This window comes from Copidosoma floridanum, unplaced genomic scaffold (assembly GCF_036245765.1).
Source record: "Copidosoma floridanum isolate Cflo_tuat_1 unplaced genomic scaffold, Cflo_Japanese_pri ptg000034l, whole genome shotgun sequence".
In the NCBI taxonomy this organism is placed as follows: Eukaryota; Metazoa; Arthropoda; class Insecta; order Hymenoptera; family Encyrtidae; genus Copidosoma; species Copidosoma floridanum.
In genome coordinates, this window is record NW_028321911.1 from 5,203,029 (window position 1) to 5,217,754 (window position 14,726).

At 30.5% G+C, this 14,726-nt stretch overlaps 2 protein-coding genes across 2 annotated transcripts in view; both read right to left on the bottom strand.

Annotated features, from left to right (window-relative positions):
- Positions 1 to 13,563, bottom strand: part of LOC149373255 (uncharacterized) — an 830,764-nt gene extending 817,201 nt beyond the window's left edge. Inside the window, exon 1 of the mRNA XM_089597573.1 lies at positions 13,415 to 13,563. Coding sequence (XP_089453699.1) covers positions 13,415 to 13,463 — 49 coding nt within the window. The 5' untranslated portion in view covers positions 13,464 to 13,563. The remainder of the gene's footprint in view (positions 1 to 13,414) is intronic.
- A 106-nt stretch (positions 13,564 to 13,669) lies between these two features.
- LOC106647071 (uncharacterized) overlaps positions 13,670 to 14,726 on the bottom strand; it is a 1,322,627-nt gene continuing 1,321,570 nt past the window's right edge. Inside the window, exon 7 of the mRNA XM_089597593.1 lies at positions 13,670 to 13,743. Within this exon, the coding sequence (XP_089453719.1) occupies positions 13,713 to 13,743 (31 nt within the window). The 3' untranslated portion in view covers positions 13,670 to 13,712. The remainder of the gene's footprint in view (positions 13,744 to 14,726) is intronic.

Genomic DNA, 14,726 nt, shown 5'->3' on the forward strand with positions numbered 1-14,726 from the left:
AATACAATTCTTAACTTACTTTCTTATTAAACCTTCCTAAGACAAGAAATTTAATCATTGCTTAATTTACCTCGACTTACTACGTTTAATTCCAGTTCGAATTTAAAAAATAAAAAAGTATAATTAATCTGATAGTTAATAAGTCAAGATTTCTGTTCAAACCTGCTGCTCCTTCCACGGCCCCCTCACTATTTTAAGAGATCCTGACAGAGTAGGGTCTTATCTCAACGGACCTCAATATGTGTACATACGTAACCGTATCATATAAGTATGTATACATGTAATATAAATTTAAGCTATATATGCATGCATTCTGTTTTATGTTCAATCTATAGACATATACATCTGCTAGTGGGGCTTAGCCCCATGTGCACTTTTCACACCTACCCCTTAATACTTTATTTTTAAAACAAAGTTATTTAATTTAATATTACTTCTTTTTTTAAATCTTGATATGTAAGTGATGTGACCTTATACTTTTAAAAGTAACGTATACGGCATGATTCTAATTTGTATTAAAATATACTCTATAAAGCATTATGTTTATTGTGAAAGATAAGACAGTATCGCTTAGAAATAAAGGTGTTAATACGTATACTTGATCCTTCTTGGACATGACACACTAAACATTGATCTAGAATAAATTTGTTTTATTTATAATAGTACAAGGAATATAAATATATGCTTTACTTGAAGATTAAATTAAACTACTTTAATAAGCATTGAATACAATAGAGAAGCCTAGTCAAATACTTTAATAATCAGTTATTAAATAATTTATTGTTACTCTCAATGATGAGAACAATGAGTATCAGCTTTGAAATGATCTGAGACATTTTTCTTTTGTGCTTCTTAAATTAATCGTTAATTATGAGTAGGTGTTCCTTTAATATTTATTTGATAGCGATTTGTCTTATGCACCAATAATAATATATTAACAAGATGGTACAATCTTATCAAAGATACTTTTAAATGCCTTGCACCAAAGATATTTTCACCTAGCATATTATGTCGAACATTATGATATTCTATTTTGTGTATAGCATACTAACACTTGAAAAATATAAGCTTCTGACGAAACACATCAACATTAATTACAACTACTAAGAGGACTCACTCAATGAGTTATATCCCCATAGGTGCTTCGATAAATTTAGCTATACCAATAAATATTTGTACTACATGCACTGATACGGTAGTAAAGATAAAAGATTTATCTTGAATCTTATTCCAAGCAGAAGAAAAAGTCAATTATCTCTCTAGCTCTTAAGGCCTTATTTTTAAGGGCACATGTAGTGGCATCCCAAAGTGTAAGTAGTGTTCGGGTTAGGCAGCTTAAATACGCAATGTGTATAGTTATTTCAGATAGTTGCAATGTTAACTGTACCGTCAAGCTTAGAGGACCTCCAATGTCTTTGTAATTTGTCAAGCTCTACATTAAAATTTCTATCTATATATTGCTATGTGTATAGTGAAAGTCATGTGGCCCTTACCAATCCTTATAGCGTGCTACCTAGGCTAGAAAACTCTAAGGGTGATTACTATGTTAAATCAACAACAACATGGCAGCATAACAAGCATGACCTGTCATGTACAGTACCCCTTTGGAGTTAAGCTTGCACATTAATTATCAGGATTAAAGCATAAATCAACGAAGGGTTACAAATGCATGCAAAATATCTATAACTTATACCTTCCGTTCGTTTGTTCAATCGTTCTATCACTCAACCCTTAATGACCTCCAGGCAAGTAAAAAAAATGGAAACAGTAAAATCGATTCAATACGTGGTTGCTAAATTTTCATCTATCTGGGCTTCGTTTTTATCACTTAGAGTTACACTATTAGTTATTAGTCTAAATGTACATTATTATTCTAAGTTCAAGCACTTAAATCAAGTTTTTTTTCCTCATAAAAAATTTTACTTCTTTTTCTTGTCATTTTGCATAAACCTATTTTCTATATTTTTTCACTATTCTCTATTTAATTATCTACAAATCGAAAAAAAAAGAAAAAGCGTTAGCTTGTTTTCTTCAAAAGTTATTGATTTTTAAACAAAAAGTGACGAAATCCAGCACTGTGCGCCAGTTTCCATGGTGTTAACTATTACATATAAAACCTAGTAGAAAGCCCGTGGTATTGAATAGAAAGGTACTCCTGATCATAAATTAAATGGTGGAAGACAGTGCAGGGACAAGAGCAAAGCATTAATTTTTTGAAATCTCATTTCAGTTTATCTAAGTTAAGCAGTAGACTTTTTCTCTCTGCTCTCATCTAATGCCGCCCCCACTATGTTGGCCCTCTCCGCCACTAGCTTGGCAAACGGCCTCTGGCACCGAAAAAATAAGATTTCAGATGTTTTTTTAACAAGATTGTTAAATTCTTTCGTACGTTATCTTTCAATAAGTTTGTACAGTAAGCTCCTCTGAACATGTACATGTTTTGACATTTTTTAACTATCAAAAAAAATAAAAAACCCTTAAAAAGAATACTTAATGATCTACAATTAAGGCCTTGAAAGTTATCTTTACGATTTACAGAAGTCGAGTAATGAGTTAATAAAAAATCGTGATTTTTCGGAGATTTCATGTATGAACCTAAAAAGTTATTGCTTGAAAATAACTTTCCTACTACGCTTCTTCTATTTATAGTGGTAAGAAACTTTACAAGAATGAGATTTTGAGCTCAAGAAAGTTCTTCTGTCTCTGTTCTAAAAGTCAGCAGGCTCTCTGCTACTGCCTATGTTGTTATTGAAGGGTTATCAATTATGAGGAAATTTTGCTTGATTATGTCTGTTTTTGGCAGGTAAAATTTAACTTAAGAATCAAATACATTACATCTTTCTCTATTAAAAAGTACCATAATCTTATACAATCTTCTTAATGAATGAAGGTGAATTTTTAATTTTTCGACAAAAACTATGCAATATAACTATTGGATGTATAAATATAAATATTGTTCAGTTAAAATCTTAAATATTAACATTTTAGAAAAAATTTTCGGTTGTTTATTCGGAATTTCTGTGGATTAAGGTTATTTTTATATTGCAACAATTTAAGTAAAATGAAACTTGTTTATTTTTATGTTTATTCTTTTTTTTACACAATGAGGATGGACTTTATAAAAAAGAAAGGCTGGATATTGTCAATAACATAATTTTAAAATATACTTGCATACATACTTACATACAAGAATTGTATATTAAAATGCAACTACCACTAAAACATTTAAACTTATCCTGATTAGTATTTTTCTGAAGAGAAAAGAAATTTTTGGAGCAGAAGATGAATTTAAAAGTTCTATTGAAAAATATGGTATTTGTGTAACTCATAAATATGAAAATTTGAAAGTCTTCATAAAATTTTAAATATTTTAAGAAACCCAGGTAACAAATAATAGTAAGAAAAGAAATATGTGTCAATAAACAAAAGGTATAGAAATTAAAATGTTATACGTAAAAACAAAAATTAAAAGAAACAAGTTATTTTGGCAAACAACATGTCAAATGTGAATTTTGTTCTGCAAAGTTTTAAGCTCATTGTCGTAAGCGTAAAAAAATATTTTTACCTATTTTAAGTATGTATGAAAATGAATCAAGGCTTTTTTTGTTTTACAATTTTAATTTAAGATATTTTAATCGATGCAGCAATCTTTTCTTTTTATATATTATTTAGTGTCATCGTTGTGAGTGAAAAAATTTTTAAAAATTCAAGGTTACGTCTGTCACAAGACCTCTAAATGTACCAGTAACGATTTTGATAATCTCTCTTACAATCAATTATATGTATATAAAAGAGAACCTCTATATATTTATATGAGGATAAGGAAACCCTAATGTATTCAAGCAATATAATAAAACACTAACTCTAATGATGAATTATAGTCTACGTGCAAAATATTGTAAAGATTCTAACTAATTTGCAATTATAGAAGATCTTCAAAACGATAAAATTAACTTTTTTGAAAATATAAGAATAAAAAGTACCAGTACAATAAACCTATAACAGCAAAATGTGCAGCTGCAATTACTTTAATATCAGAAGATATTGGAGATAATGACTACTGCGTGTACCTAAGTAATTGACCAGATAAAACATCAAGTCACACATATTTAAATAAGTTATTGCAGCACATTTAGCCAATGGTCCTTCTTTTACTATTTCCATCAAGTGATGTAGACAGGGGAACTTGCAAAAGGAAAAAAAATTGTAAAGTAGCACATAATGTTACGTTGTCACAATATTATTAGTATATAACTTCTTATCAACTAAACAGTAAAATTAGTAGTCCTTTACTACATGCTACAAATAATAGCAAAAATTTTTAAATAATGAAGAAAAAAACATTATTATTTCACATTGATGATCCCGGGTATATCCAAAAACATAACAAAAATTATTTATTATTGTGACATGTTACTTAAAATAACAATAAATACAACAAGCTTAAATAAATTTTTTTTAATGTACTACTCCTAATTACATCCCAAATGTTACTGTCAAAATACTTGATATAAAACTAAAACTCATGTTTAATGAGTAAGCAAAGTATTATTGAAAAAGTTGTTTCTGACAATAACACTATTAAACTTGAGGAAAATGGACCATTACATGCTCACGTTTTTGTAACATTACAATTCGACAATAAGTTATTTGCTACCACAGACATTAACAACTGTATTTTGACAATTGATTAACTTTATGTCTACATAAAAATATCTGTTATCAAACGTTTTTTTCATAAACTTTATAATAAATATAGTCCTTGTCTTATCAGCCATTCAAATGTTTGTACAAGAAACTTTTCGAAAAAATTTACTAAATGTGCAATGTAAAAAGAAATGTTACTCCTAGTACAAAAGTAAACATAAGAGATTTATATGTCACTTACATTATATAAAAATAGAAACTAACGGTTGATTGAAGAAGTTCCCTCTTCGTAAATAACGTCATTCGATATTTACCTTACTAGACCACATTGCAAATAACAACAATAATTTAAAAGAATAATATTTGTGAAACTTAAAAAAACTCAGAGATAGCTCTTATGACTTGGTTCCAATTTAATAATAAATATTATTTAAAAAAATACTTTATTATGTAAATATTCCACAATACAACTGTTTCAGTTCAGAAGTAGAAACTTGGATAGAATGGGAAAGAGTTTGAAATAATTTTACAATACGTATACCTAGTCTACAGACTTACTATAAAGTCTCTTCAGGATTTGGAACGTTAGTTTTTGAAACTTATTTCAAATCGCATTAATAAAGTAGAACCTTTTAAAATGTTGAAATGATTTGACTAACTACTTTAAAGTACCTTTAAAAATGCTGCTTTTGCTATACGTTTAGTGGAGCACGATTCCCAAATTTAAAATATTTTTGAAGAAGCATGTAAGATTAAGATGCCATGCTAATCAAGAAAATTTAAGCAGTGGTTTTCAGTGTCCAAAAATATTTGTGGCAAAAACTTGTAGAAAAAATTGAAATAATTTTTTATTAAAAATTATGAAAAAAAAGAGAAAATAATGCTTTATTACGGCTTAACTTAATATTCAAATATTCAAATTTAAAGTAAGACTATGAAAAACTTATGAACTACAAGAACAAGCCTAATTAATGATTTTAAAAGATGATAAGAGGTTTTGTGAAACATTTTTGTACAAAATAATAATTTATTACTGTTACTTTTTTCAATTCTTTTTCTACGTAATTTTAGTGGCTTGGACTAGAACAGTACGATACAGCTTAGATTTTTTTATCCAAAGAAATGACATACTTTATAACAATTCTATTACCATTAGATATAAATAACATTCAAAGTTAATTTGTTAGTATATATCAGTGCCCTCCAGTGAATTTGGAAATTCAAAGTGATCAGTGATCCGTTGGGGGCGAAATGTAAGAAAATAAATAAATACAAGTGAAGTGTATTTAAATTTTCTTGCGTTGATTTATGGGTGCGCAACGTTTCGCTGACAATATGCGTCAGCCTCATCAGGCTACAAAATTAAAATTAACAACACACAATGAGTGATCTGGAAGGCTCAAACACAAAACTACAATAAATTTGTATGTAAATTGTTACCGCAGGTACGCAAGAATTCGTAAGTTTGGTTGACTTACTCGTCACCTGTCGTACTATTGACTGACAATAAATTACAACAACAAGCCAGCGCTTATATAGGCAGAGCCGCAAAGGTAGACGGTAAAGGGCAATAAACTTGATCGGGACATTTAAACTTTCGTAGTAAAGGAAGGTATGCTCTATTAAAGGAAAGCACATCCTCCTTTCTATTGATGTTGTGTTTGTCGAATTTCATATAAAGCATTTTAGAAATAATTCTTTTTTTGTAATTGGATTCTTTGTCAAGAATTTTTAAAGTTATTCCAATTGAATTCATGGTCAAAATTGATTTGGTATGCACAAACAACGGAATCAGAGTTTTTACTTTTCATATGTTCACTAATGCGGACCTCCGCCGCTCGCTTTATTTCACCCACATATGACGCAGGACAATTTTTACAATAAAACTTATATACTACATTTATCTGTTTATGTTTATTCGTTGTATCTTTTCCTAAGCGGACGATATGCTGCAGTTTATTGTTAATAAGAGGGTAAGAGTGAATATTGTAGGGTTTAAACATGGTTGAAATTTTTTCAAAATTATTGTCAATGTATGGTATGCCAATTTCGCAGAGAGAGTAGGTGTTTGTAGTGCTCCTGTTATGATTACTATATTTGTGTCTTTTCAATCTGACCTTTATGTTTTTATTAATAAAGTTAAAAGGGGAATTGTTTTTTATCAACAGGTTTTTCACCCTAGTGTACTGGCAAGTAAGATCGCCCTATCAACCAAATTAAAAACAATATTTCTTTTATAACTAACTGGAAGACCAGAAAAATAATTTAAGATTCGTCCGGAAGAAGTAGGTTTTTCAAATTAGTCAAAATTAAAATAATTAGAATTTCTTATTATCGTCACGTCTAAAAAGTTGAGTTTCTTGTCAATCTCCATTTGATATGTAAATTGTAGTTTGGGATGATAGGGATTAAAAATGTTTAAAATATGGTCAATATGGTCAACATTAATAAAAAGTAATACATCATCTACGTAACGAAAATAAAAAGATGGAATAATATTAAAGTTATTTTTTAAGATGGAGAGACAATCATTTTCCAGGTCATCCATTACAACGTCAGCAAACATAGGTGAAATAGGAGAACCCATTGGCGTGCCAAAAATTTGTTGATAAAAAATGTTGTCAAAAGTAAAAAAAGTGTTATTGAACAAAAATTCTGTACATTGTCGAATTTCATCAACCGGGATTCGACATTTATTCATTATGGTCACAATACGTCGATCGATGCTCCATAGTGCCAACTCTAGAGGAATATTCGTAATAGGGAGCTGACATCTAAAGACATTAGTCTACAATTAGTAGTGGGTTTTATATTTTTTAGTTTGTTTTTCAATTCAAAGTTTTTATTAATGTGTGATATTTAAACGTTGACTGACTTCTTGAGTTCATCGTAAATTACTTTTGCTAGAAAATATGTAGGGCTATTGATAAGAGAGACGATAGGACGTAAAGGGGCATCGACCTTGTGAGTTTTCGGCAAGCCATAAAATTAAGCTAGAGTTGTATCTGTGAGCGACAAACCGTTGGGATGGTATGTTCTAGAAAAAAAGCCGTTAGAGTTGAGATTCTTTAAAATATTAGAGGTTCACTTTTGTAGAGAGTTTAATGGGTTTTTTGAAATAATTTTATACGGCGATTTATCAGACAGTAAATTATGCACTCTTTTCGTATAGTCACTTTTTTTGAGACAAACCGTAACGTTGACTTTGTCAGCAGAGGTGAAAAATATATCGGGATTTTTGTTTAAAAAATTTTTTTTCTAAACATGTGGAGGTCCGCATTAGTGAACATATGAAAAGTAAAAACTCTAATTCCGTTGTTTGTGCACACCAAATCAATTTTGACCATGAATTCGATTGAGACAACTTTAAAATCCTTGACAAAGAATCCAATTGCAAAACAAGAATTATTTCCGAAATGCTTTATATAAAACTTGACAAACACAACATCAATAGAAAGGAGGATGTGCTTTCTTTCAATAGAGCATACCTTCCTTTACTACGAAAGTTTAAATGTCCCGATCGAGTTTATCGCCCTTTACCGTCTACCTTTGCGGCTTCGCCTATATAAGTGCTGGCTTGTCGTTGTAGTTTATTGTCAGTCAATAGCACGACAGGTGACGAGTAAGTCAACCAAACTTACAAATTCTCGCGTACCTGTGGTAACAATTTACATAAAAATTTATTGTATTTTTGTGTTTGAGCCTTCCAGATCACTCATTGTGTGTCTTTAATTTTAATTTTGTAGCCTGATGAGGCTGACGCATATTGTCAGCAAAACGTTGCGCATTAATAAATTAACGCAAGAAAATTTTAATACACTTTACTTGTATTCATTATTTTTTAACATTTCGCCCCTAACGGATCACTGATAACTTCGAATTTCCAACATTCAAAGTTATTTCAAGGTATATGAATCTGATGAAAAAAATTATGTGAAGCAGATGTAGTTATTTGGGATAAAGATCCTAAAATTAACTTTAAAAATAGTCGACAAAACAAATAAATATTTAAGTATTGATAACGTATCGTTAAGTGGTTAATTATTTATTTTAGGAAGGAATTTGAGCCAACTACTTTTAGTGGTCAAGCATGGGTGTGAATTCTGAATAATTAACCATATAATACTCACTTCTATGGAATAATTTTAAAACTTTAAAATTAATAAATAAAATAAATTACATTGAAAGATAATTATCGTTAGTTTTAGAGAGGATATAGAAGGGAACAATAAAATTATTTAATATTCCCGAGAAACGAAAAACTAATAACATTGTTCTCATCTACCAGCACCAAAAGCTTGTTCCATCTAGCCTGATTTTGAAGTAGAAATAGCATATTACCCACTTAGTAAGCGAGGTTAAAAATGTTGCAGATTTCACGTGAATAAATGTATATGGCAGATAACGTGAAATCTAAGACATTTCTCAACCTCCAAACGTGGTGCGTATACTATTTTTCAGCGAAAGAGCTGATTATCTGTTTTGGAGCCGGTCAGATATAAAGCACTTTTGGCAGGAGTATGCAGAAAAAGCCTCCTATTAGTTCTGCCTTATAAGCGCATAACCAAGTACGCAGGTATTTATGGTTATATACTATGTGACGAGGAGCAGCAGCAGCAGCAGCACCAGCAGAAACAGACATTTTATTATATACATGTATGGATAACGTACGTATAACCTTTACAGTTTATGCAAGACAGGAAATCATTGAATATATTCAAGTTAAATAAGCAAAACAAAGATTTGCTAACGAATTCTTCGAATTTAGTTTATGTAAGACACACTAAATAATACATGTCACATCACAATATTACAGTAGTAAGCTACTGCATTTATTAAACGTTGTGTTTTTAACATTTATGTATTGAATAGGCAAATGACGTCGTATGATCATTATGCTTTAGTAAAATATGTGATATATTAAATGCCCCGATCGGTATTATTGCTTCAAGAGTGCGAAATCATTGATAGTATCTGCTAAAGATGATTTTTCCTTGTCTTTTGTTGAAAGGAATATTAGCATAAATTAACTTTAACATTAAATGATCGAGTGTCACAGAAGCCTGGCTGCTACATACAGTGTAGAGGTACAGGTTCAAAAAGTATAACGAGTTGACTTCCTTATAAAATGATCAGCTGTCACAGAACCGTGGCTGCTGCATACAGTGCAAAAGAAGAGGTTGAGAAACTACAACACGTGAGATGTGCGAGATGCAGACATACAGATGCCCATGCAGAAAAGCATATATTCAACACTGCTATTACTACTAAAATCATTATTATGAGTTTAACAAAGAGTACAATTACAAAACGATCTTTTGATGAAAGTGTAAGGAAAAAAAGTGTATACATCACGGCCAAAAGTAGGGTTACTGTTGACTAGTGAGCCTCGAGGGTGTGAAGAGAGAATGTCTGCCATTTGAGGCTCATGGGGAAGGGCATGAGCTTGAAAACGCAGAATTTAGCATATATATACATCATCATGTACGTTTATCTGTATGGATACATGTATATATATATACTAGTGGGACTAACGCCCCTCTGCGCGCTCCGCGCGTCAACCCCCGACTAACAGATTAAGTAGACAAAGTAACGTTATTACTTGTGTATTTATCAATGCAGGCTAAAAATTAGTTCATAACAGCAGAATACGTGACTCACAAAGAAGTTGATAAAACATATGAATAATTTAACATAATTAAATTAACATAAATAATTGTTTTCCAATAGTATTTATAAATAACATAAGAAATGGAATTCCATTAAACAAGTTAAAATTAAAAATAAATGATGTAGCAGTGTTAATAAGAACTTTAAGTATATCAGATGGTCTCTGTAGAGGGCCAAGATTAGAAGTAACAAAACTATTTAAGTATAATATAAAAGCAGAAACAATTATGGAGAAAAAAAACAAAGATTTTATTCCTAGAATAAAATTGAATACTGGCACCTTATTATCATTACCTTTTGTCTGCTATAGAAAACAGTTTTCCTTTGTATAAACATGTTCTATATTTATAAACAAATTATATATATGCATGGATTTTCACTTCTCTTTCTCTCTACTTCTCATCACCGTACATTAACTCAACTAATTGAGCCGTAATTTGAATTCCGACTGTTTCTCCAGTTGCGCATGCACACAACCCTCTCCTGAATCACCTCGTGTTCACGTGGTATACTTCCTCTTCTCTGCTCTCCCCTTGCCACCAAAAAGTTAATGGACACTGTTTGCATAACAGCAGCTGGTTTTACTTGCCACTAGACATCTTTTACACAGCTATTGATTACAAACTAGAGTTTTCATTCAAATAAAAAAATATAATAATTCTGTTATAAAAAACATTGTTTGATAAAATATTTTTTATTGAGGTTTATTTTCCTTTTAAAGTGCAAAGAAAAAATTACGTTCAAAACCTATTCACATTTCTTGTAAGATATTAATAAGTAAATGGAGGGTGATTGGAAACTAGTTATTCGTGGTTTTATAGAGCTTTGTAATGTTATTTGCAAAAATAAGTTATATTTGTAGGGCATACTGTCCACGGTTTGTACTCTTCTACATCTTATTATTATAAGAAAGTGAGGCATGTAGTTGTTTGATGTTATTAACAAAAAAAGTCGGTGCACTAACAACTTTATACTAACTTATAAGACTTTTTAACATAATTTTATAAAACTTTTTATGAATGAACAGATATAAGAGATAACCATCGTTTAACTGTATGGATAATATTGAAATAAATAAGCTCTATCCATTTGTCAACGTGACAGTGTTAAAGAATAGATGAACAAAATTTTCATTTGAAAGGAAGTTTAATCATAATAATAAGAAAGTTCATTTTAAAAATTTTTTTTTAATAGTATGTACAAATTTTTTCTCAAAATCAAAGGGGGGTAAGAAAAATTGTGTGCAGTACCAGCAGAGGACAGGTAAGGGGGTGGCAGGAATATAGTAAAATGAAGGCTTGATCTAATATTAGTGGGTTGAAGGTGGTAGGGTGGGGAAGGGATATGGGAAATGCTCAACACATTAAACTTTAATATCTCGGTGTTGGTGAATAAGAAACATTCAAATGCTTATTTAAGATAATGAAGTAAAATTTATGTACTTACAAATATCATTACAGAAATAAGACATTATTTTCAAGAACCACATCAAACAACGCAGTAAAAATGTGGTTGTATTATATAAGTGACATTATTTTGATAGTCACACGAGCACCTGCTCTGAAAAGCAGTTCTCTATTAATAATTTAAACATTATTTGAAAAAGAGGGAGTACAAGGAAGTACTCGTATGTTATTCATTTTCGATCGATAACATACAAAGGGAAGACTTCAAATACATTTATGCTAAACATTCTGCCGTAAAACTTAAATTTACCTTTCTCGCAATTCATCTTTTCTTAAAATTGTATCGCTTTAAAATTAAAGCTTTAAAAATGGAAGCTTGGTTATTGTTTGAAGGAAAATATTGTTTTAAATTTTGTATAACAAATGCATGATTTCCTGGAAAATTACAAGTTACAATAAATTCTTTATTTTTACGATCTTTTTTTAGTTAAGTAATAAAGAGAAATTGTTTTGTAACAACATAATCATGAGTTTTAAGTTTTAATAATTCTTCTTCTAGTAAGTCAACGAAATCATGAGAATTCAAAGTTTGTGTAGCAATGGTACATTTTTGTGAAACCACGATTCATATTTAATTTAAAAAAGATTATGTTTTTTAAAACACTCAAGAAGATGAGGACGTAACGTTGACATATTGGGACAATCTAGGCATTCTGCACCTAAAAAACATTTTTTAATAGAGTTACTGCACACTACTACTTTAGTACAGCCATAGAAGTTTTTAAGAGGCAGTTTTTGTAAAATACGCCATCTACAGCAAATTGAATAAATTAGAATATGCAAGTCAATTATAATGAATTTAGAACTAAAATACGCTGTATGTTCATACGGTTTTTTTAATTTCACCTAAAAATCATATAAAGAATAAGAGATTTTATTTCAATTATTTAATACTTTATTTAGTTAAAAAGTATAAGCATGTGTTAAATAAATAATTAAATGTTACAAAACTAATAATTTCAGTTAACTCAAGCGGAGCACGGTACGGCGCTGGCTTTTGGTGCGCGTTCAGATGGCCGAACGTATACTCTTTGGTATTGTTTTACTCAAATTTTTCAGTGAGAGCACACTGTGCAAAAAGACGGTTCCAATGTAAAAAAACCACAGCTTTCTATCTTTCTTATTAAAAAAAATATTAAAAATGTCTTTTTTGAGTTATAGAATGTCTTATGTTTTTTTTTTTTCAGTAAAAATGAAATTTTTTTAAAAAACTAACCACACTATCTAAAAGCTGACTGAAAAATACATCGAAAATGCTATTTACAACATTTTTTTAGGATAGGAACAAGACCGAGAAAATGAGCTGAAAACAGTGATTTTTTGTGCTTGCATGGTGGGCCTGGGACGTTCCGCTTGAAACGCTTCATGTATACATGTATAAGTTATTTTATACTTACCTAATCTCATGTTCATTATATATCAGTAAAGGGGGTTGCAATATTGTTACTTTACCTTACACGAGACAGGGAGGAGGGTCAAAACTGAAAGAAAATTTTTGCGGAATTGATGGACTGCCTTAAACTTAATAAGCTTGGTATACTAGAGGACCTCTCTTACAATCTAGGGATAGTAAGTAAGATATTACTGTGTTATTTTGTATCTTAATTTATGTTTAAATAGTCTAGTCCTACCAAAGAGGCTTGCTTCTTGTAGAACTACTATGTACATCCAAAAAATCATGCTGCTCTGTTACTTAATTTATGGAGGACCAAAAAACGGATGACTCCTTCCTTTAAGCTTGTATCATATAAGACTTTAACATCGTTCTTACAAGTCCTTATTATGTAAGTGATACTGTATGCTGAGCATCATAATATTTTTTCATCGTTTGTTTAGGACAATGAAGAATAGAGATGCATCATTATCTTTAATGTAGAGATACTTTATTCTTAAGGAATGTTGAAATCTTTACTTGTGAACTAGATTGCATTAACTGTACTCGTATTCCAAATAAGTGAGCCTGCAAATAAACAGAAAACGTACCTTAAATAAGAACTAAAGAAGCTTGTATACGTTTGCAAACACAAATACTCCATTTCTCTTACATTTACAGTTAAATTTATATGAAAAGTAATTTTCTAAACAAAAAAATTTAGAACTTCACATGACGTGACATAAGTTTATAAGTCTCGCTTACTGTTTACTATTAAAATTACTTCATCAAAGGGTACACCTGTGCTGCCTTAATTGAAAAAAATGACGTGGACGTCATATTTCAAGACAAATGTTCCTGGCTTTACAAAGACATACATGTGTTGATCTTTAGAATCAAACAACAAGGATCTTGGCATAATACAAGAAATGATGTTTTCGATGCTAAAGCATGTTAGACTGTTTACATTAAAGTGATTCCATGCATGTTAATAATCTTTTTTCATTTTTGTACTTTTTATTATAATAAAAGCTTGTTAAGAAATAGTATATATGTCAACTCAACTAGTAAAACAAGCAAGCACGTGAAAAACCATGTGTACGCAAATATAAGTGTACAGTTTATCTTGTAACCTTCTTTCCTCCATTATTCAGATATTTGAGTTTTATTAGGAATGACGCCTTCTGTTGTAAGCTCTGCTAGTCTTCTTATTGTATTGTAACGATGCAAAAATGGCTTTCACATCCCCAAACATTTTCGCTGACGCAACGTATGTATATGGAGCATTAATTTAAAGCTTCTTTAAATTTGTTTGTTTTCGGAAGCTGTATATACGCAGAAAATAGAAAAAGAGAACGCCAATGGACAATCAGCTAGGTTGCATAGACTTAGCAGCGCTACTGGGAACGATGCAAAAATGCGTACAACCATTTAAATAGACTGTAGCTGCTGAATTAGGATTGAATGTAAGGGGAGATAAGTTGTATCAGCAGTGGTGATGGCCATGGCCAAAGCAAGAGCTCTTGGTGAGGTGTAAGCGGGATGCCTTAGAGCAAAAAGTGAGAGTTTCA